The sequence below is a fragment of the Alternaria hordeiaustralica genome (genome assembly GCF_023758085.1).
Source record: "Alternaria hordeiaustralica strain BMP 2776 chromosome Unknown scaffold_22, whole genome shotgun sequence".
Classification (NCBI taxonomy): Eukaryota; Fungi; Ascomycota; class Dothideomycetes; order Pleosporales; family Pleosporaceae; genus Alternaria; species Alternaria hordeiaustralica.
The window spans coordinates 395,105-418,307 of NW_026056794.1; the positions used below are offsets into that span (position 1 = coordinate 395,105).

Genomic DNA, 23,203 nt, shown 5'->3' on the forward strand with positions numbered 1-23,203 from the left:
CATATCATCATGACTCAAGAAAGCGAAGAGGGAAGAGGTATGAGTATCTCTTTTGGAAAGAAGCAAGAAACGAGCGATGGGATGAAGGAAGGAGACTGGTGTTTTCGGCGGCTTTTCCTCTAGTCACAAGGCACAGTCAAGTCATGAGGTTATGGATCTTTGTTGAGCGCTGGAATGGCGCTTTAGCTTGGCTCTTTATTTTGGTTTTCAATCTTGTTGTTCGCTGTTTGTTTTGGTCTCGTCTCTGCGTTGCATACTGGCTTTCGAAGATATCCCCCGCCACAACTCTTAGCTTAGCTTTATTCTTATCGAAGCATACATTTTTTTCGAGATGCTGCAATCTGGGTGTGTGCTTTATGTGGTGAGAATGGAGAGGTCAGAACGTTGGACGAATCTAACATGTATGATGGTGCTTTGGGAGAAAGAGCCTGTTCATATTACGATGCATTGAGAAAAGTAGGACAGTACAGGAAAAAGGCTCGACAACTCAAACAACAAAAGGCCTTCCCACTCTCGCCTTCTCCGCAGCAGTAGTACTCACACGCTTCTCCTCAGCCTGCACAACAAGATCATGCGGCGAGAACTTGGCCTCCGTCGACACTCTCGGCCTAGGCTCCGACCGATTCCACAACTCAAAGTGGCTATAGAACCTTCCATTCCCCGGCGGCGGCCTTTTCGCCTCTGCTCTACCCAAGACACTCCGACCACCCACTCCCGGCACGGCGGGCAACGACGGAGAGCCAGATGCCGCGTCACCATCATCGTCGTCATCACCACCACCACCGGGTAGATTGAGAAAGCGACTCCAAGCCGTCGCGGCACTCTCCAGACTACTACTCGCACGTATGGTGCGTATAACAGCCTGAGCGCTGATGAGCTCGCTTTCAAGCAGTGCGGTCTGGAAGGTGGTGAGGCTTTGCTGGAGACCGGCGACGGCTTCGTTGACGGGGCTGTTCATTTCGCGGTGGTAGGACCGGCCGAGGGTTATGAGACTGTTGGCTAGGTTGGGCATGGATTGGACGTAGGCCATGTAGGGGGACGTGAGGTCAATGGTGAGGTTGTCGAGCGTGGGTGTTGTGGTGGGGATGCTGGTTGGCAGGGCGAGGCTGGCTGTTAGGGGGAGCGTGGGAGTTGCGAGTGTGGGCACGCTGGTGGTGGGTAAGGTGCCGTTGAGGGTCGAGTTGCTGGGCTGGAGCCATGATGTCTGTTGTCGGTGCTTGTTAGTGCTGGTTATCAGAATGCTCGAGGTAGCGGTCAAGACACGTACCCTGTTCGTGTCTAGTTGGTACTTTGATCGGAGGATAGTGTTGGTGATGTTGTTGACGAGGTCGGCAGTACCCATCTGATCGCTGCCACCGAAGAGGTTGAAGCCAAAGCCTCGATTGGGGTTATTCGGATTTCCAATAGCACTTGCTGCTGCATCGACGACACTTCGCATATCGGTAAGGTCCTGCACCGCGGCGGGTGTGGCGATGGCGGTCGGGATCAGGATGATGCCGGTGACGAGCATTGTGTGGAGCAGGGAGGAGGCCTTGTGGTGAACCGAAAACATACTAGGCTGACGATGCGGCGAGCAGGTAATCGGAGTTAGTAGGCGGAGGTGAGGTGGTAGGAAGGCTCAAAGTATGCTGCTGGAAGCTAGGAGTGTCTTGTCTAAATTGTTGGTGGATGAGGAGTCGAGGTTTTGGATGGCATGGCTGGCTTCTTATCGTATGCGTCTAGCTCATTGCGTGACGGAAGGAACGATACTGTCAAATGACGTGTCAAAGTGAGTGCGCCTATTGGAAGGAAAGAACGACGGACCGTGTGACTGGAGGCGACTATGGGAGCAGTATGAAGATGCAAGAGCCATCAAGCAGCATGCCTTCAAGCCGGACTACTCATATTTCAATTTCTCCGATTAGGTCGATAACCTCTATGGGTATCTGTTAGTGCGAGTTACGATCCAGCGAAGGGCTTGTGTAGACACTCTCGGCAAAGTATGAGTGTATAAGCAGGCATTTCGAATCCATTCGTCATTCCCAGTGGTATCATCTATCCAAACCCTACAATAACAATCTCCCAAAACTCCAAACATCATACAAATGAGCACAAAGGCAAGCCCCATCACCTCTTCTTCACTGCATCTTCCATGCGCCTGATAAGAGTCTTCAATCCAACGCCCTTCTCACAGTTGTTCTCAAGATACTCTTCCATCTTCTCCCTCACCTCTTTCATACCCTTCAGTACCGGCAATTTGTTCCCCTCTTCACCCTCAAGGTGCATGAGTGGGTTCAATAGTAAATCAAGGCAGGCATGCCAGATGTCGGTCTGCCAATATCTCTTCAAACTCTCCTTGATCTTGTACGTCTTCGTCGCTCCGGCACCAAGCGTTGCGCCCCGCTCAGCGATCGTGCTGATATACTTGCCAAATAAGAGGTTGTGAACAATCCCAGCGAGACCATGGTAGTCGATCTGGTATGTCCACGGACGAAGTTCCCGCATTTCCGCACAGTCGGCTTCAGTGGTAGGCCAGTCGGCGATGAACTGCACGTCTGGCTTGAAGGCCTTCATGTCGATACCACGGCCAAAGTCGATGAGTGAGATACCTTTGGCAGACCAGCCATCGCGCCCATCACGCTTGTACTCCGAATCCCAGTGCTCGTCCTTTTGTAACGTGTCGAACCGGACAAGAATGTTGTCGCTTTTCAGATCGCCGTGGATGACTCCCTTGGAGTGAAGCGCCTCGACTGTGCGGAACAACTCGACAGTAAAGAACATGGCCAACTGTTCGTCCATGACGCCGTTATCTCCGCGAGAAAGGTTTACAAGGTCGAGCAGCGTTCCTTGATCTCTAAATTCTTCGACGAGATAGCATTCATCTTTGAAGACGTGCATCTCGTACGCGTGAACAATAGAATCCGCCGCCCTAGATACGCCTAGCCGTCGCTTGGCTTGCCGCATGATGTAGAATTCCCATGGCGTTGGTGGATCCTCCATTTTGATAGCTTCCAGATTCTTGCGCTTTAAACCGAACTCGCCCTTGCCCATCTGGGAAGGTTTGTTCTCATCATCGTCCTCGTCGGGGTCTCGACTTTCAACCAGGTACACTGGAGCGAAAGCACCTTTCCCAAGCTCGCGTTTGACAGCGTATGTCCGCTGAGTTGTGGGAAACTTCAAGGTGGGACAGACTGCAAGGTTAGCCGTCTTGTCGTTCGCGCCCTTGCCCGATTTCAGAGCCTTGGTGTACTTGCGGATGTCGGCTCCTTTTCCGTAGCTCTCTTCGGTGTCTGCGTAGTAGCCATCGTAGCTATCGAGTGGTGGCTGAATCTCTTGTAAAATGACCTTGCGGATGTTCTCGTCGACCGGATTGCACTGTGCATCCTGGATAATTGGACCATTCGGCTTTACTGGTTTTGGCGCAACCTCCTTCGAAGCCAATGGCTTCCGTTGCGGTTCGGCAATGGGCTCTTTAGGCACTGGTTTTGATTCTGTCAGAGCCAGCTTTGCAACTTTCCCTGAGCCATCAATAACCTGACTCAAGATATCTGAAAAGGCGCTACCGCAAGTATCATCATCGTCGTCGTCATCTTCAAGGATATCAGTGGTACCTTTCGATCGTGATGGTGTCTTGGTCGCAGGAGTAAAGTAGTCCTTGTTTGCATAAGCGGTGGCGATACCTAGGGATGATTCCGTCTTCTCGACGATAGGCGTCATGAACGGCAGACGGTTATTAGCAGCCTGGGCCGGGTCTCGGTAGGGCTGCATAGCTGGAACGTAGTCTTCCGGTGGAACGGGAACGAAGCGGGTAGGTAGCGATGTGGGCGCTGAGGGCGAGGTCGGAGTGACGACGTCAGAATCTTGCTGTTGTTCCACGTCGACATCTGCGCGTGTTACCTCGTTAAAAGAATCGTTCTGAGACTGATCGGATTGCTCAGACTCATCATCTGATTCATCCTCTTGACCATCCTTGGGCACGTGCTTGCTCTCAGTAAAGTCAGACCACGCAGAAGCACTCTTGGTATCTGAAGCGTCGGAATCGCTTTCATCCTCAGCGTCAACATCCAGCACCCTGGTGCCGAGTGTGAAATCGCCAGCTGTTGTCTCATCCCCAAACTCGCTCGTAGCGCCCGATATGCGACCGGTTGCCGTACTTTCGGCACCACTCGTGTAGTCGTCCTCATCGTCACCACTGCTTTCATCACCACTCTGATTCTCGGAAGTGTTCTCGTCGGCGTTCTTGAGTGGTTCGTTGAATATGTCGTAGATCTCGTCCATTGCTTCCTTGGTGTGGAGGGTCATTGTAGTCTCCGGGCCTGTCTTCTTTCGCCGGATTTTGGGCTTCGCTGGAGAATCTAGGTTGGCTTGGACTAAGACATGTTAGTACGTACGTGACATACTCATATACAATCAAACACTCACTTGTCTGAGTCTCTCCGCGAACTTCTTTGACTTCCATGACCTTGATTTTCCTAGTCCTGTTGGCACGCTCCTCTCGTCTCGCCTTCTTAGCAGCCCGTGCCTTGTCTACAGCTGCTTGTGAAGGCGGCGCATTTTCGTCGTTGTTCATGTCATCATCAACGCTGCCTTTTAGAGGCACGGTCTTGGGCTTAGGAGGCTGTTCGTAATCCTGTTTGGGCGCTAGAGGCGCGGCCTTTGGCTTTGGCCTTGCGGCAGCTTCTGCCTCCTCGGCTGCTTTCCTTGCCTGCTTCTGTTCCTTGCGGCGGATAGCATCCCAATCGTGGTCCATCCATCCCCTGTATTTAGCTCGAAGTTCCTCAAACGAGTATTCCTCTGACATCGGATCTTCATGGTTAGGGTAAACCTGCTCCAAATCTACAAAGACCACCTCAAGCCTGCCTGTTCTTGGATTTACTGCTTGTTGATGTTCACGCAATGGATGGGGGCTGACATTCTCGTCATTGGGATTTGATTTGGTCTGAATACATGTATGGCAAACGCCCACCAATTAGTCCTGTGATCGTAAATATATGAAGGGGCTGATGTAGGCAGATCAACTCACCTCATCCTTGAAGATTGACATCTTTGGCACGCCCGTGTTCTTCTTCCCGACCTTCAGAGTCTCACCAGCCCAAGGCCGCGCTTCCGTTGCGTTCTCCTTCTTGCGGTCTGCGAGCGATCCAATGCTATCCCATCCTTCCATGCTACCAGTCGAGCCGGGCCTCGCGGCATCGTCGCCATCGGAAAAGATGGCAAGCTTAGCCTTCCCCGAGCGAGAAGCGCCTCCAGCAGGTTTTGGCGCACTTTGTGGTTGTGGGCTCGGCGCACTCGGCGATGCATGCGCAAAGGGGTCCATCTTAGCGGCGAGAGCTGGACGGACGGCGGGGAGTGCGGGGCTTGAAGGCTCGGGAACCTCTTGCGGGCGGCTCTCGAGACGATGCTGGAATTCTCCGTACTTGCGAATCAGGCGCTCCACTGGACGGGCCTCACGGTCAATACCCAGATTGTATATCTCCTCTGCTTGTGTGAAGCGACCCGCGCCTTCTAACCAGGCGGCAAATTCTTCGTAGAATAGCGCAAGGTTCTCGCCGATGCTGTGTCGCGCAAGGTATGCGAATGTCTCGCGCGGCGCATCTGAGAAGAGATGGATGTAGTGCAGCCACAGCTTGAGGTAGCGGGCGTCGTTCTTGTACTGCGGCGAGGATTGGAAGGCTTTGGTTGCGCGCTCGAGCAGAGGGCAGAGTTTCGATTGAGGTGTGTTCTGTGCGGAGGGGTAGGAGTCGAGTGTCCATTTGACATAACGGTCGTAAACATCTAACGGGTCGTCCGAGTCGTCAATCGCCATGAGCTCCTTCTCGAACTTGAGGCGGGCCGCGCTGTTCGCGTCCTGCATCTGCGAAGGGGACAGGGTCTGACCAGCGCCGGAAGTAAGTGGTGGTGTGTATAGCTGTGCGAGTGCTTTGGCGGAGCGGCCGCTGGGGATGCTTTGGATGTTTTCCTTCTGGCCTTCAATCACCTCGAAGTCGGTGACGTCGTCGGAACCCATGGCGCCGATTGGGGGGTATCACAAAGAAAGAAGAAGAAAAAGGAGGGTATCGGAAAGACAGGCACAGTACCTGCTGTCGGTGTTGCTGCAAGCGGATGTGTATACCAACTCAGGGTACGCGGGGTTTGCATGTGGCATGATACGCTAGAACGCGCTTTGTCCTCTCCTGTCCCGATCGTACCGTTGCCCCGACAACAATGCGCCGCCACCACGTTGGACACAACGTACTGTATGAGATGGTTTAACCACAACTGAGTTACTAAGCACTCACAGGTGTATCTTATCATTGCCTCCTAGAACCTCCCATCTAACGCCAGTCCTTCCTTGAGACCGCGAGTTTCTCTACAAGACTACTCCCTCAAGACAAGCAACCACGTTGGCTTCTTCTCCTAACAATGTTGCTGCGCTTATTATCGCCATCGATTGCAGAAATAGCTAACTAGACTCCATGCTCTTGAATATTCGAGAGTTGCAGGGTCGCTCCTGCCTCGTTCTGGCATGCGAGTACAAGCCCCACTAATAAACCTCACCACACAAGCTTCTACAACCTCTCGCCTGACCTTTGTTCTTACGCGCACACAATCTCTCTCTCAGTCTTCGTTCTATATCTCTCCCTTAGCCTCGTTTCAGTCTCTCTCTCAGCCTTTCCTTCTCGCTGTCAAGTCTCAAGACTCTCAACAATGCCACCACGAAACGACCGATCAATCAACCAGGCATCCGCCAACTCTGTACTGCAAGTTCCTCAAGATCACATGCGGCGCCAGTTGCAAGCTCTGCCGCAGCTTCAGTCCCGCCAATTTCAACCACTTCCCTCGCAGCATCTATATTAGCTGCAACACCAACTTTAATGTCACCAGAGCGCTTAACCGCCTCCCCACCATTGACCATCATCAGTATCTGCCACACGCTCGGCGGTCTCATCAGTGCGCTCAAAGGCATCGCCTTCCACTTCTACATCAGCTTCAAGGTCAGCAGCGCGCTCAACTGTCTCCTCAGCATCACCTCCAGCTTCAAGATCAGCAACGCGCTCAAGCGCCTCGGGTTGCCAAACTTCTCTTTAAACATTTTGTCCTTGGTAAGGAGGCGTACAAGCGTCGCTCGAACCACGTAGTACTTCCCGACCTAGTTGTTGATACCAGCAACAAAGTGCTCTTTGCGACTTGTATGATAAATCATCACCTGTCTCAAGGCATCTGTCGGAGCAAGTCACAAGAAAGCACACGAGGCCACAATCATCTGAGAAAGCATATACAAGCATGTTAAGAATGTCCAAGGACAACTATTGACCCTTCCAACTTCTATCCATTACCAATGTTCATCATCAGTGACCCGCCCCACCAAAAACAGCACGAAAGCACATCCTAATAGAGAGTCGTCATGTAAAAATAGAAACTGATCCTGACAAAAAACTCCAGACTCCCGCTGTTCGATTTGGTATATCCCTAAAACGAAAGCAAAAACGTCATATGCACAAAGGCAAGCAAAACAAAGGGAATATGACATATGCCGGATCGGGGTATCCCAAGGAAGTTCGAGCAGAAGCTCCGATTGGTATCATATGGAAAGCGACAACAAGAGCCCTCACCTGGTCGGCGATATCTGAAGTGAAGGCAAGGGAAACAAAGCAAAAGACCGAGAGATTGTCATGCGGAACTGGGAGTCAAACACCAGACATGTGTATCATTGCGTAAATCATAGGAGATTCGTTATTGTTCTTCGAGGTCGTGACATCGTGGGTGTACTTTGCAAAACTCGACGTAAATTGATGATGGCGATGTGTGATGTAAAGGCGGTGAGGAAGCAATCAGCTGACCTAACCTAAGAGCGGTTCTCCACGGCTTGCTCGCCAGTGGCGACGGCGACAAGGGCTTCTAAGCGACGCATATCATTGTTGGCTGTCTGCTGCGGTAGCGGCTGACCGAACGTTGCGGGTCCCCGCTCGGGTTCTCGTTGCGGTCGATAGCTTGAGCTCGAGTTGGAGAGGCTGTGGCTATGATAATGGTGTGGTTGCGATTGTAATGGATGCGGCCTTTCCATAATTGATGCTTGCGACTTGTAATCTTCGACGACTGGCGTTTCGACGTATCCATTGCTGCCCACGATGTTCGGATGATGTTCCCAAATCGTCCCTGGAGTGGGAACGCCTTCACTACTGCTACTATCTTCAGGGGACGTTCTCTGCATAGCTCTTTGTGGTTGACTGACAGGTCCGTTATACCACGCCTGTCGCTTGTTCTTTCGGGGCGTCGTAGGCTGTTCTTGCGAAGTCCTGGGCGAAGCGTTGATGGAAGGGATCTGGATTGGCTGAACGTTAGAAGGTTGCCGACTAAAGTACCCATGGGCGGTCGTAGGGCGTGTAGCATTCGCTCGTCCGGCACTGCCAGGGTATGGTTGCGACCATTGTGGTTCTCTCTGAGAACTTGGGCCAGCAATGTTCAGACGGTCAATTTCCCAAGAAATACTAGTTCTTTTGTGGTGACCCCTGTGAGGCGGAGGCGGGTGCTCCATCGGCGCGTGATATGTCAGTGGACGAGCTGGGGCGTCTACTTGCATTGGACTTGGCTGGCGTCGAGGAAGCGGAGGGGGTGCATGGTCGAAGCTTTCAATTCCTGGAAGACGGGTAGTTTGAGAAGCGGCCGGAATTGAAGTAAACGTGGGCCGATCCGCGTCTGGCGTCTGGTGATAACCAAGCCCACTGGTCGCTGGGCGAGGCCCTGTATGCCCCCAAGTTCCTGGATGCCACGTACGTCGCCTCCAGTCCGCATCTACGTTTGAATCTCTCCTCGACTCTGAGAATTGAGATGCTGTTGGACTCGCATATGCGCTGCTTTGGGCTGAATAGCTGGGTGCGGCAGTCGACTGCAGAGGCGTGATGTACGTAGAAGGACCCTGTCCTGGTGGACCAGAGAAAGGATTACCACTGGACGAGATGGACTCTCGACGTCCTGGAAGGGGTGGTCCGGCCCATGAGACTGGCCTGGACGAAGACGAAACCGGAGACTGTATAGTGGACCCGTAGCGAGCGGGGCTGCCAGTAACTGTCGAGAAGGTAGCGGATGTGGGCGTTGTAGGCGCGTTGGACTGCGTGTCATACTCGACAGGCCCAGGAGAGCCCATCATCGGTGGGTCATACGCGTTCATGGTATTTAGTGACAGGCGAGCCCTCGCGCTAGCACCACCATCACTAGCCATGGCCAAAGGTGGTGGCCTACGTCGAATGTCGGGAGAAGGTGCCGCGCTCATGGTCGAAGCGGTAGAGATTATGCTTGAAGCTGAGAGGTTTCTGCTGTGGCCTCTGCTATGGCCACCTGTGCTGCCTAGTGTGTTCGCTCGAGATCGGTTTCCAGGTGGTCTTACTCTGTCGGTCCGGATCTGCCTTTGGAACCTCGTACCCGTTGCAGCTAGCGATTCCGAAGGTATGTCTTCATTGACGTGAACTGTTTGGGCATGTTGTCGGAGGTTGTCGAGTCGCGAGAATCGCCGGGAACAGTGACATTGGAAGGGTCTTTCACCAGTATGCTTACTGCAGTGTGTTAGCAATGTAGCGTGCCGCATAGTGAGCTACGTACCGAATGTGTCGTGCCAGATGCTCACTTCTCGTGAAGCTTAGATTGCACGGCGGAAAGTCGGTACAAAAGAAGCGTTGTCCTTTCTTCTTTTTAGACGGCCGGTTGGAATCGCTGGTTACGCTATCGTTGTCCGACCCGTCTTTCTCGTCATCATCCCCATCACCCATATGCACGTCTTGTCCCGAGGTTGTTGGCCTGTGCGAGTCCTCTCTACTTTGTTCGCTCTTGTTCGAAGCTGAAGGTGTCTCGCTCAGCTCGCGGCCGGGTGTAAACGGCGACGAGGGCAGTGGTCGCTGACCAACAAGTCCCGCAAAGGTGTTGCGTGTAGGTGTCTTAGCCGATGGGTCTTCGGCACGGATCTCTTCGGTCGCTTTCGATTCGGCAAAGAACCTGCTGTTCGGTCGAGGAGTAGTTGGCGTCGTCTCGTCACCCGGGCGGCCCTGTGGCGCATCTGGGACCGACAATGTGGTGTTGACTGCTTGGAAAGTAGACATGTTGGAAGAAGCGGTGACCAGCAGTCTACCGATAGCCACCTCTTGTTCCGTGTCGTGCTGAGTGAGCCGCGCAGGTCTACAGAGACGAGCGCGTATAGCTTACAACCTGCACGACAGAGCTCGCTTTGGTAGCGCCGGTGATGTAAGACTGGAGAGTTAATGCAGGCGCAGGTCCCAGGCGGGTTGCCTCGAGCGGCGCAATCAGTATGATACTGCGGGTGGTCCCTTCCTGGAGCGGATGTGGGAAGGCTGAAACGATATGATGACGAATAGAGGGCGGCGTTGCAACAACATCCGGAGTCAGCGCCCAGCGAGCAAGGTCAAAGAAAATCTACGAGGTCGTGTTAAAATCGATCGTTGCGTCGTAAAATCGTCAAGTTGGTGTCGCCCAAAGGTGCACCGGTGGTGAGGGTTGAGCAACCACGGATACTCGGACTTTGGGCTGGGTATGATAAGGCGCGGGATGGGATGCCTCAGGTGGCGGGGAGATTGGCCCCTCTTTGACGCAAGACTCGATGCGCACAAGGGCTCGAGTAGGAACGGCAGGATGCGGCTCTTGTGGCGATGCAGCTAGACTGTGCAAGACCCGGGTATGAAGGCAGAGGAGCAGGTGTCGATGCAGGAGAGCGGGATTAGAACGAACTCACGATTGCGTCGCAAATGCACGAGGAGGGGTTGGTAAGGCACAGGACGGGATCTTAGCGGCTTTGTCGTGCGCCCTGGACGGACGGCCTGGCAGAAGGCTGGGGTTAGAGTCCGATCCACCTTGCGACGAAGGCACATCTTGCCTGCAGATCCTTGGAATTAGCGATGCTTGGCCCGCCGACCCAGACATGATGAAGAGGTGCAGCTGAGCCCCAGAGCATGCTCGTCCGCCTGTCAGACCACAGTACGTCTGCAACCTGACGAGCAGCGCGCATCTGCCGTCAAGCAATCGGCCTGGCTGCAGGACATGGCATCATATTGTGCGGCGGGGCACTGGGCAGCACTGCCTGTTTCCGGTTGCTAACAACGGTCATGGCACATGCTTGCAGCGATGGGTCAAGAACCTGACTATTTGCTCTAGGTCGTGCGTTATGGCCGGGACCTGAGCACGCTGGATATTGATGACGAAACACCTACCAACGCCCGCTGCCGTTTCACGTGTTATCAGATAGATCGGGACCATAATGGCTGGCTATGCCATGGACGCGCCGGCGCGTTTGGCCAGTCCCCCAAGGCAAGTTGCGCGCCTGGGAGAAGACAGCCATAAGCAGACGAGCATGGCGTCGGCCGCCTGGCGAAGCTGACAGTGCCATGCCCAAGTAATTGGTTGACGCGGATAGTCGCTGCAAGCTAGCAGCGTGGGCGAGCGCCGATGCAAGGGGACTCGACCAGATCCACAAAAAGTGTTGTACCTTTGTACCTTGCCGAAGCGAAAGGCTAGCATCCGTGGTTCTGCCGGACTTCAGCGACTCAAATTTTGCGTCTTTGCAGCGCGAAAGGCGCCAGGCGGCTGTTGAACGAGGCGGTCAGAGACGGTAGTCTGTCCCCTGGCGTTGCCTGGCGTTGGGCTTTGAGCGGTGCGTGACAGTTTGTCGCCATCACACTCTATAGCTCGGAAGCGCTGACAGAAAGGCGGAGGACCCAGTGGCCCGACTAGTTCCTGGCAAGCAGTGTATGATTCGAGGGAATCTGGCGGACAGACGCGGGATGATACCATGGATCGCGAATATCGTGGTCATCTGCGCGGTGCGCCTCGTTGCGTCGTCTGTACCGTACTTTGTCCCTTGTATGCTTCAAGATTCCGCTTCCGGTGCCTAAACGAGACGCAATATTGCTGTTGACACGTTGCGTAGGCGCATCCCCACACGAGGATCGTGCGCCGTGCCTACAAAGAAAACACTCGTCCTTCCTGCAGCGGCAGCTGGAGGATTGGTGAAACACATAGTGTATGCAGGCCTACATGTTCAAAATAGTAGCTTTACCGAACTATGCGGGCTTGTGTTAGCGGGCGAGCCAGATGTCTGGAAGCATTTGTCGCCAGCGGTGGCGTTGGTGTTGAGGGAGCCGTGCATTACTCGCGCTCATGGCGAGGTTAGCGATAGTGGAGTCAACGCTCGGAACGTGCCTGTGCCTGCCTCCAGCCGTGTGATAGCCCGTGCGCGAAGCGCGAAGACCGAGGTATGACTCTTATCGATTATCGAGCAACTCAAGATGCACACGGGGAAAGCCTGTCTTGCATACACGTTAACCGCAGGCCCCTCCTCAGTACTCGCACAACAGCTTAGCACTACGTTTCATCGCCATGCATTGACGCCGTGTGGCAATGACGGGCAGCTGCCTCGCCGCACAACTGTGGTACATTGACACAGCCGAGGTGGCCAAGAACAAACAGATGGAAGCTGGTATCACATTGCTGCTGTATAAGTCACGATTCGCTTGGTGCGACTCCCAGTCATCACTCCACCGCCCAAGCAATGCTGATTTCTTCTTCGGATCTTGCGCCAATGCTGCGGTATTGACCCGCCCAATCCACACCGCCTAATGAACAAGTCCCACATCTATCCGGTGCTTACACCACAACCTAGGTATAACGTCAGTCCTCTCTTCGGGTAGGCAGCTGGCTCATTGATATACCTTTTCCCGGAGTTTGCTGATCCATTGGACGATGCTTTCGCCTTGGTCTGCACGGTCTTCGACGAGGAGCGTCTGTGTCCATAGCTTGAGGGCTGGGTCGCCATCTTCCTTGATAATGTACAGCGTAGGTAGGGTGATTGAGCCTACACCCTTCGACTTGTGATCTCTCGATTTCTCGACGACTATCTTATATCAGCAATCTAACTGTATAAATCATAAGTAACGTCAACTCACCTGCTCGCACTCGCTCGGAGTATTCATTGTCTAGAAGAGGTAATGAGGCTTTGCCCTGTTTCAACTGTGTGCGGTCTTCGACGCCAAATACATCATTCAGGAGCGCGGGGACAGCATCTCGACCAATCCACCTAGTCACGTTAGCCCTATATCGATACAGACTCTGCGCTTGTACTTACAAGAACTGGTTCACACCGTCGTCCAGGAGGTAAAGACCGTAAGGCACGATGGCTGCACTGGAAAGGTTCAATGCAGGTGGCATTGTGATCTGTCCAGTGGTAGGTTCCGGTACACCAGCATCATCAGGCATATCGTGGAGTGAGTAGAAAGACGGGTAGATGTACTGCGTAAGTAGGCGCAAGGGCAGCGTAGAGAGGAGGTCAAGAGCTGCGGAACGGAGATCACTCGGGATTTGAGCGCTCTTGCGAAGACCAACGTTCTTGATGAGTCCCAAGAACAGTATGGGGAGAGCGCGAAGGTTTTGCGGTAGTTGTAGTCCGCCACCGCCCATGCTGCCGCCTGCCAACTCCTTGCGATACGTTGAGAGTATCTCGATGATCTTGGCCTGTAACGCGTCTCGTGCTGCGTCAAGACCGCTCGACAATGCTCGCTCAACTGCCTTGTGACTGAAGTAGGTAGTGATAGCTTGCGCGTCTGCTGATGCATAAACTGACGCCAGGCTCTCAGTCGTAGGTACAGCAAGAGTCAGAACCCTGATACGGCGCTGACCACTTGAGGTAGTATGAAGCACAGCGGCCTGGAGACAGGCGAATGGTTTGGAAATTGTTTCGTCGATAGCGACCTCGATCACTACAGCTTGATCTCTGGGGTATGCTGGGAAGGCGCAGAGGTCGGACGAGCGGTTGAAGAAGTTTCCGTAGAATGCAGACATCCTCAATCCAGTGGTAGCACGCACTCGGAGAACGGCCTCTAGACCGATCTCAGCAGACAGATAGTCAGCCAGCTCGGTTGCAATCTTGACGACATCCTCTTGTCTTGCCGCGTTCCATCCAGGGTAAAAGTATGTCTGACCGGCAGTGAATCGCGGAAGGTTGCTCAGAGTCGCAACATCTTGGTACTGCGAGGAGAAAAGGAACATATCCACCGACACCTGGTTCTTAGAGCATTCTACCGCGAACGACTTGTACCAATTATTGGCAGGCTGCAATAAACTGCCTTCCTTTCCGGTGCCCAGTAGCGACTTGTCTTCTCGAGGGCTCAATGCTGCATGGCCAACATTGGGTAGCGATGCGGCAATGACAGTCAACTTTCCTCCGAGTGGAGAGATGAGCTTATGTGCGGATCGGAGAGCTGAGCCCAGCGCAAAGCCAGGGACGTGTGTGTTTTGGAACATGGTCGGGAGGCGGTCAAGGAACGTCTCGATGTTGTTGCGGCATTGGCTGAGGCTGACCAGGAGGTCCGAAGGCATGGGAAGGTAGGGCTCATCGAGGTCGGAAACTACGAGCTGCTGCGGTTCGTTGGATTCGCTGTTGTCCGGAGGAATGCCGAAGAAGTGCAAACCATTGTCGACCGCCTGATACAGAGTTAGCTTGCGCACCATATGCCTTCGAACGCGCATTACTGACCATAAATCCAATGCGTGTCCGGCCGTCTGCGTTTGGTATCCGACCGAGCGACTCCTTGATGACCCTCGAGACGACGGCGAGCAATCCGCTGTTGACAGCGCCTTGTGTGCAATCCAGCAGGATGTAATAGCATAGAGGCTGTGGAGGGCGGACCTGCAGAGATAGAGGTACGAAGTCAGCATTTGTCTCACATGCACTTCGTACAGCCAGTACTAACCATGTATTCCTGAGGCGCAACAAACTCGGTCACGGCATAGTTGAGCTCGGGTCTCTGCCAGCGGTCCACGCTCTTCTGCTGTGCTGCATCCCAATCGAATGCCTGGGGAACGTCGTTGGTCAGGTTGCACATGTTGCACCTCCACCTGTGTCCATGGTCCAGAAATGAAACGAAGGGATTGATGTAGGCGCGGCATCGTCGACAACGGCTAATGACCTGATCGTGCACTACTGGCACAGGGTCCTCCGAGTCGTGCAAGCTCGCATACGGGCTTATAATGAGGGCGAAGGGAAGCTTGCTCTTCTTGAGTAGCGAGTGGTTGGTGGGGATGGTGTTGAGCGTACATCGCAGGTATTTACTCGATTCGTTCGCGAATTCGGAGGGGGTGGCCGCGGCATTGGACGGCAGGTTGATGGGAGGAGGAGGGTTGTATAGCTCGGAGACGTGGAAGGGCTGCGCAATGAGGTCCGACGGGAAGAGCTGGTTCTGCTGGGTAGCCGCGACGGGTTGTTGAACTTGCGGAGCTGCTTGGCCCTGGCCTAGGTTCATCTGGCCGAACTGCTGGTTGAGGGCGTTCGGATCTTGAGGCATGGGCTGTCCATAGCCTTGGGCTGGCGCTCCATAACCCTGTGCTGGCGCTCCGTAGCCCTGGGCCGGGGCGCCGAACCCAGGAGAAGGTGCTGCTCCGTATGCAGGCGTTTGAGCTCCATAGCCAGGTACTACTGGTGGGGGGACTCCTCCAGCTTGGGCGTCTGGTGTATTCGCGCCGAATTGGTATCCCGTTCCTGCTGCGTAGCGATCTCTCTTTTTGCGGTCCGCCATGACTACGGCAGCGGAGACTGTGAGTGGAAGAGGTGGAAAGTAGTGGTAGGGGGATTGGCGGTGTTGGCGGGCGTGCGCGTGAATTTAGATACGACGTAGAGCTCGATGTGTCTTCTTGGGGAACGGCACATTCCGCGCTAAGAGGTCCCCGCCAAACATGCACGGACAATTCTAGGGTTTAGGTGGGACCTGACACGCCTGATTATACACGGCCCAGGGCTTCTTCTACACATTCATCATCACCTCCAGGCACCCATCCGAATTATGTGTTCGATTGGCTCGAAACTTTTGTCACATCACTTTAGGCACCACTGAAATTACCTGTTGCTACAGAGGAGAAGACATAATCAGGATATATATCAAATCATTAGTACACGTAGACAAGGAGAAACGTCTCCAGAAAGCTGACCCAAATCCGCAGTCTCTGCGCTTTAGGCCACGTTGGAAACCTCCTGTCTGGGAGCCTCCTCCTGTTGCCTTTCCAGCCTCTCTACCCTATCAGCCTCCTCCAAGGGGTAAGGAGCGGAACCCGCCTTGTCATACTGCTCGCCCACGGGACTCTCACTTCGTACTGTACTCCCATACGTAGTAGATTCGGGACCCGGCGTGCCAGTTGTCCCCCCTAGTCCGACTCCCGGTGCTGCTGCGCCTGGCATTGCACCCACTCCGAGGTTGCCTGCACTCGAATGGATAGGCTCGACCTCTAATCGGTACTGGCGAAGATCATCTTCAGCGTCATTGAGGACCTGGCGCGCTGTTTCTGCCTCTGCGAATGGAGGGTGTACATCGCCAGGTACAATGGGCGTATCATCGACGAGGTTCAAGAGACGACGAGCGTGCTTGGCTAGGATGATCTGCTTCTCAGCACGTTCGATGGTGGCTGCGAAGTGGTGGTCGTATGCCTCCTTAAACTTCTGACGGGTCTGTATCGGTCAGCAGACGATACAAGTCAATTCTGACTCAACGTACAATGTTGGTGAGCTGCGCTTCGGCCACCAAGCTCTGAGCCTCCGCGCGGACGAGCTCCTGTTCGAGCTGGGGAATCTTAGTACTCTGAGGTTCCTTGTATTTCAGCTTCGCGATCTCATCCGAAACCTATGATCTGGTTAACATGAAGTATGCTGACTATAGCCGCAGAACACACCTTAGTTTTGTGATCGCGACTTGGCTGCACCGAGCTCTCTGTGTTGCGAATCTGCTTCAAGACGCCTCTATATTCTTCCAATTGTTGCGCATAGATGTCTTCTTGCTCTGCGATCTCTGCGAGCAACACTCCGAGCTTGTCCGAGACCTCCGAAATTGACTCGTCTTCTGTAGCCTCGCCCCATTCGGAGAGCTGCTGAGCAATGCCGACCCGTTCGCGCGCCGCAGCCTCGTAGGCACCAATTGCATGGTTCTCCGATTTGATGATCTTGAACAGCCTCTTCGAGAGTTCCGGCTGCTGAGTACCTCGGAGTGAAGCCATAGTAAAGCGGTGCTTGGGCGCGGACTTCTCCCCACTGCCGCTGGTGCTCTTTTTCGAGCGCACTGAGAGTGATCGATTCCTGTGGAAGGGGTATCATGGTCAGCGAGCGCTTCAATCGCGGCCGCGATCGCGATAGCCATGTAGAACAAGAGTATACAAGTTGATACATTGAACCCTTCTTTCGGTTGCGCACAGTCACCGGGGAAAGGAAATAGGGATAGTACGATGCGCATCATGATACAGCATCGGAGAAGACTCAGGAAGCGACTTACATGGTGGGTTTACTGTAACCTCAGTGTTTGTATAGACCTACGACCCGTTAGCATCGCTTCATTACGCGCCGCGAGACCACGCGCATCGCTGCGCAGTCTGCGAGTAATGGTACTGAATTGTGGAGACATACCTGTATGAGAGTATAAAAAACCCGGTCGCGATGTTTCCAGGATCAACGTACTGGGCAGAGAATCGTTACTGTTTGAGTTTTGGGAAGCGGGGGTCAGCCTGGGGGGAAGTTGCGCAAGAGCCGGTGATGTCATAGCCGGGCCCGGAAGCTGCGCATCGCGAACATTGGCACCTACAGCCAGTCACACGTCCACTACTGCCGAATCATCCGTGGGAGCCTGCCTTTGCGTTTCTTGTACTACTTTGTGCCTCTTCTTCTGTTTCCGTACCTCAAATTGTCCGGTAGAGGTATCCGCTGCGTTTCACGTAAAGAACCTATTCGAACTCCCGAGACCCACTGCAATATGAGGCTTGAGGAGCAATCTACTTACGACGGCGTCATCTCAGTCGCATGATCATAATCAGACCACGTTGAAGAAAATGAGGCGACAGAGCTCAGGTCAGTGTTTAGACCCTGAGCTTTGATGCCGAGACAGGGCTTCTTCACACACACAGACAATAGTCATGGTCATCGTTGTGTTCAAAAAGTGTCATTGTATCTAACGATGTAGATGTATCCAAATATATTGTTTCTTGAGCGCGCAACAGCACCTCGAGTCGCGAACACGTGAGCAAACCGAAAAGAACTACATCGCAGTCACCCCAGTATATCTTCCCTAGTTGTCCAATGGGTATCTGTCGAAGAACTTGAACGTCTTGAGACCCTCAGATAGCTGGTCCACAACTGCCGACACGTCGCTCGCAGTGTAGACACCAGGAGTGGAAGCCTCGATACCGGCAGCGCCGAAAGCAGTGTTGCCAGATCCGAGCACACCGACGGGCTTACCGAAACGGTATCCGTCTTGGAGAATCTGGAGAGGACGGCCAGCAGGGTAGAGAGTCGAACGGGCGCTGGCGGTCGCGTTGCGGCTGGGTGCACTTGTGGAGTTGGAGTTGGCGAGACTAGGAATGGGCGCGAAGATGCTCTCTGCGCTGCCATCGATGAGAATGGCATCGAACTGGATTGCTGAAGTTGCAGAGTAGGTCTGGTCAATGCTGGCACCGAGGTGCTCGGCGACGACAGTCATGCCAACATTGAGATCAGCGAGAGCTGACTTCAACGCCTTTGCGTTGTCATCAGAAGAACCCGCGGTAGTAAGATAGCCGACCTTGAGTCCATCGAGCTTGAGCAATGGCTCACCAGATGCGCTAACGCCAATGGTCTTGTTGTCGTGGTAGTAGGTATCGTCGGCTTCCGGTGCGGTCATGCCCAACGCTTCTGCGACCCTTACGGCAATGTCGTGAGAGATGCGGTTGAGCTGGATGAGCACGTTGTTCTTCACAACCTCGCTCTTCAGTTGCGAGGTCTCGAAGCGCATAGCGTTGATGACGAACTGCTGCTCAACGGGCAGAAGGGAGTTGAAGAACAGACGGGGCTGACTCCACACATCGGCAAAGGTGCTTGAGACGGCTCTGACAAGCTTCCCACTGGTTCCGCGGCTTGGTGCTGTGAAGAACCCACGACCGGTGCTCTGGTTTGCTTGCTTCGGGGAGCCTTCGTTGAGTGTGTTAGGGGAGTAGGCGGCGGTGTTGAGTGGGATGTACATCTGGCCGGCACCGTCCCTCTCGTTGTTGTGAACCGGTACGCGAGGCTGGTTGATGGGAATTTGTTCGAAGTTGGGTGATCCCATGTTGCGGTTGAGTTGAGTGTCGAGGTAAGAGTACCTATACATGCGTCAGTAACTGTCTCACTTGGCGTGTGTATAGGAGAAAGTATACTAACATTCTTCCCTGTAGGAGCGGGTCCTCGGTGATATCCACTCCGCGAACTAGATGTCCTGGCTGGAACATGATCTGCTCAGTCTCGGCAAAGTAGTTGCGTGGGTTGCGGTTCAAGGTCAGCTTTCCAAGAGGTGTGAAAGGCACAATGTCCTCAGGTACGATCTTGGTAGGGTCAAGAAGATCAAAGCCCCATCGAAGCTGATCTTCCTCTTCCATGATCTGAGCCTCGAACTGTGGAAATATAATTAGCTATCATCGCTTTTGAACAAAGCTTAGAGTTACTTACCACCCACTCAGGGAAGTAGCCCTTGTCGATGGAGTCGAAAAGGTCCTGTCGGTGCAAGTCTGCGTTCATACCAGCAGCCATTTGCGCCTCTTCCCAAAGGAGCGAAGCCTTTCCTTGGAGCGACCTGAAGCGGAACTTCACCAGCTTGGACTTCCCGGCGTCAGTCACGAATCGGAATGTGTGGATACCCCAGCCATCGGTATGCCTGTAGCTTCGAATGGTACCATGACCAGACATGGCCCATAGAAGGGTATGCATGGAAGATGGTTGCTGACTGAAAAAGTCCCATGCTGAGTCGTGAGCCGTTGCCGCTTGAGGAATCTCAGAGTCAGGCTTGGGCTTTACCGCATGGATCAGGTCTGGGAACTTGATGGCATCCTGAATGAAGAAAACAGGGATGTTGTTTCCAACAATGTCTACAGGTAGGCCGCGTTAGCAAGATGAAATCTTCTCGAGGTGCTACAGCAGGGTACTTACCAAAGTTTCCCTCATCAGTGTAGAAGCGCACAGCGAAACCGTGCACATCTCGGACTGTATCGGCCGATCCACGCGAACCAGCCACAGTTGAGAATCGAATGAAGGTGGAGGTCTCCTTGCCGGGCGCGTTCAAGAAAGACGCTCCCGTGATGTTGGACCAATCTCCATAGGAAACAAAGGTTCCATGGGCACCTGCTCCACGAGCATGAACAGCACGCTCAGGAACGCGCTCATGATCGAAGTGCATGATCTGTAGAAATTTGGAGTTAGTATGTATCCTAATTACTGATGTTGTTATGAGTACAACTCACCTTTCGTCGAAAGATCTGGTCCTCAAGTAGCGATGGGCCGCGCTCACCAGCCTTGAGAGCGTTCTGGTCTTCAATTGGTCCTCCAACGGGGTTGGTCAGGTAGGTACCCTTATCGTCGACTTCATACTGGGCCATGAACTCATCCGTGGACATAGCTTGGGGGCTGTCGTCTCGACGAACGACAGACTCGCCATCCATGTAGGGACATCCTGCATTGGCAACGTGTAGCAGTGCAGTGACCGCTGTCAAGATTTGAGTCCTCATCTTGAAGTAGGAGATGTTCTGTGAGACGTGAAGAGTGCAAAAGGGCGGACCTAGGCGATTTATACTGTCACCCTGCGTCTCTAGGTCACGCCAACAGACGTGCTTGGTACCTGTACCCTTCTAAAGCTGCTAGCTTGGACCCTGGTGCTCCTCAGTCCTGCATTATCAAATGAAAATACTTGCATTTGAGCAGGCGAGCATCATGGCAGGTTTGGGAAATTCCCAGGCTAGCGGTGTCCACTCACGATTGGTCTATTAGAGGCCTCGGGATGTTTGTATGGGTCCCAAGCCATAGGTGGATCGAAACGGCTGCATGTAAATGATGCACGCGTAAGTCCACAACCGGCCAAACTACCGTCTTCACCTCTGGGGGAATCCTCCGTCGTACACTGCCGTACGTCGTTGCGCCGCACCGACGCCGAGATTTCTTGAATAGGGATCAGCGCGTTTGGTGACCCCTGCAAGCCCCAGCCGGCGAAGAACTCAAGCCTACACTAGACTGCCGTCTTTTGTGTTGAGCGGCAATTGCTAGCAGAAAAATTACAAGTTCGATATTTCAGTCGTTGTTGATTGCTGTGCCACAAAAGCCAAGAAACATCCCGGAGCTATGTTATCGAGTCGAGAAACCTACTGTCTCTCGGCGCCTTCAACAGGCTGTCGCCGAATCCCAAACCGCGCCATTAAACACAGAAACATCCGATTAGTTGCGCGGCGCCAAGCCGGTGCCGTCATTCTTCTCCAGAATGGTCGCCCACCCGAAGTAGATCCATCGTCGGTGCTTACCTATGTTCGTGGTCCAGCCCCGGATTGGTAATTCGGATTGGTCCATTTTGCCAAGTCCACGACTAGGCGTAAGGACGCTTGGCTTGACGGTACGCAAAATAGCACCTTTCCCCTGTGCAAGCGCCCAAATGCCATGTTGTTGGTGGTCAGCTTGCAGAATGAAAGCATCTCATCACACTCCAAGCATTGACGGATTCAGCCTGTTCCTAAATAGCAACACGCACCGCGCCGCAGAGATAACCGAGCCGTCGAACGGATGCTCTCGTTCACAGTCGTCTAGGTAGCTAGGTGGCGACCATGCGTATCGTCGATGTTACTCGGGGTGGAGCCACGGGTCTGTAGGGCTACAGCAGCAATGATCATGTGATGGATCAGCACCGCCCCGAGCGTACAAAAGATGGCATTGCGTTCCAAATACCAGTTGTAGCGGTGAGCGTCTGGTGAGCGATACAAAGTAAAATGATGGTGGCCCGCGGAGATGAGGTCGACAAGCGTTGTTGCGAACACATATAGGCGTCAACGAACCTTGGAATAGTAGTCTTTGGTCACACCAAACATGCTCGTCGCAGTCTGGATCGTCACCCGACGCGGCGGGAAGGATTCACTGAACGTCGCACCGACAAGATAACGGCCTGGGAGGCCAATTATGCGGCCTGAACAGAGCCACACCTGGAACGCCTTCACGAACGTTAAAGCAACATGGCCACAAGCGACCTTCTGCCTTTCGGACATGAGTGCGCGTGTGTATTAGCCTCGCATCCAATTCAAGCTCGTCGAGTGATGCAAGTACGCAGGCTGCGACAACGAATAGACCATAGTATTGCTAGGTTTTAGTACTAACAGCGTTATTAGAGTATCTTAGATTTAAAAAAAATTAAGTCTTAAATAAGTAACAGCCCTCTACTAGGTGTCTTAGAATATGTTATAATTAAAGTTTAATATTGTAGTGGAGAGATTAGGAGTATCTCCATCGGAACGGGTGCTCGATGCAGTTGATTGTATTGTGTGTATGTATATGGTTGTTGTTCTCGTCTGAACGCTGTTCAGACCTGGCTTTCCCCGGCGCACCGACCCTCGAGCCTGATAGCCGTTCGGCCCATCATTATGTCACTGGTTTCACCACCACAATATATACTCTATCTAAAGTATACGTAAAAGCATACTAAGCTTTTCTAGCTTAGCTACTAATACTTTAGTAAGTAGCTTATCTTAAAAAAATTACTATATAAGTAATATAATTACTCTATTATTTCTTTTAAAATTTAAATAAAATAGTAATATAACTATAGCTTATTAGTTAAAGAACTATTAAAATAAGTTATAAAGTAAGTTATAAAGTAGAAATACTATATATTTTTATATATAAGTTAGTATATCTTTTTATATATCTACTACTACTTATACTATATTAGAACTTCTTTAAATAAACTTCTACTTTTAAAGCTATTACTATATAATAGATACTTTTAATAATACTAATATTCTTATTTTATATAATTTTAAAAACTCTTATTTTTAAGTTTTATACTTTAGTATACTTTCTTTATTAAAATCTACTTTTATTAGCTTAGTAAACTCTTATAGTATTATTAACTTTATCTTTAATAACTTACTTACTTTTTTAAATTAAGTTTTTAACTTTTATATAAACTTAAGCTTTACTTAGATTTAGTAATTTTATAATAAAAAAACCTTTATTAACTTTAAAAAAATATATTTAAAACTTAAAAAGAGTAAGATATAAGTATACGCTAAGTATTTTAATACTATTACTATTAACGCTACTACTTTAAAAAAAATACTTAAAAGTAGCTATACTAAATAGTAAAAATACTAAAATAGTAAAAAACTAAATTACTACTTTATAAAATATATAGTAAAAAAGAAATATAAAAGTAAATTTTATATATAATAACTACTAAGCCTA

The 23,203-nt window shown here is 52.2% G+C and overlaps 6 protein-coding genes across 6 annotated transcripts; all 6 read right to left on the reverse strand.

The window, feature by feature from the left end:
* Positions 1–487: 487 nt before the first annotated feature.
* On the reverse strand, positions 488–1,510 carry J4E84_008597 (uncharacterized protein; the record flags this gene model as incomplete). Its single annotated transcript, XM_049391168.1, has 1 exon — positions 488–1,510. The coding sequence occupies one exon, from the start codon at positions 1,508–1,510 to the stop codon at positions 488–490; it is 1,023 nt and encodes a 340-aa protein (XP_049241200.1).
* Positions 1,511–2,106: 596 nt separating this feature from the next.
* Positions 2,107–5,986, reverse strand: J4E84_008598 (uncharacterized protein; the record flags this gene model as incomplete). Its single annotated transcript, XM_049391169.1, has 3 exons — positions 2,107–4,349; positions 4,402–4,918; positions 5,003–5,986. 3 exons carry the CDS (start codon positions 5,984–5,986, stop codon positions 2,107–2,109), a joined length of 3,744 nt encoding a protein of 1,247 aa, XP_049241201.1.
* A 3,520-nt stretch (positions 5,987–9,506) lies between these two features.
* J4E84_008599 (uncharacterized protein) lies at positions 9,507–10,049 on the reverse strand (the record flags this gene model as incomplete). The annotated part of the gene is made up of 1 exon (XM_049391170.1): positions 9,507–10,049. The coding sequence occupies one exon, from the start codon at positions 10,047–10,049 to the stop codon at positions 9,507–9,509; it is 543 nt and encodes a 180-aa protein (XP_049241202.1).
* Positions 10,050–12,656: 2,607 nt separating this feature from the next.
* SEC24 (COPII subunit) lies at positions 12,657–15,527 on the reverse strand (the record flags this gene model as incomplete). Its single annotated transcript, XM_049391171.1, has 5 exons — positions 12,657–12,850; positions 12,903–13,033; positions 13,082–14,436; positions 14,489–14,641; positions 14,706–15,527. 5 exons carry the CDS (start codon positions 15,525–15,527, stop codon positions 12,657–12,659), a joined length of 2,655 nt encoding a protein of 884 aa, XP_049241203.1.
* Positions 15,528–15,958: 431 nt separating this feature from the next.
* J4E84_008601 (uncharacterized protein) lies at positions 15,959–16,992 on the reverse strand (the record flags this gene model as incomplete). The annotated part of the gene is made up of 3 exons (XM_049391172.1): positions 15,959–16,450; positions 16,497–16,622; positions 16,672–16,992. The coding sequence occupies 3 exons, from the start codon at positions 16,990–16,992 to the stop codon at positions 15,959–15,961; spliced, it is 939 nt and encodes a 312-aa protein (XP_049241204.1).
* Positions 16,993–18,050: 1,058 nt separating this feature from the next.
* J4E84_008602 (uncharacterized protein) lies at positions 18,051–20,493 on the reverse strand (the record flags this gene model as incomplete). Its single annotated transcript, XM_049391173.1, has 5 exons — positions 18,051–19,098; positions 19,157–19,386; positions 19,442–19,857; positions 19,919–20,168; positions 20,230–20,493. The coding sequence occupies 5 exons, from the start codon at positions 20,491–20,493 to the stop codon at positions 18,051–18,053; spliced, it is 2,208 nt and encodes a 735-aa protein (XP_049241205.1).
* Between the last annotated feature and the right edge of the window lie 2,710 nt (positions 20,494–23,203).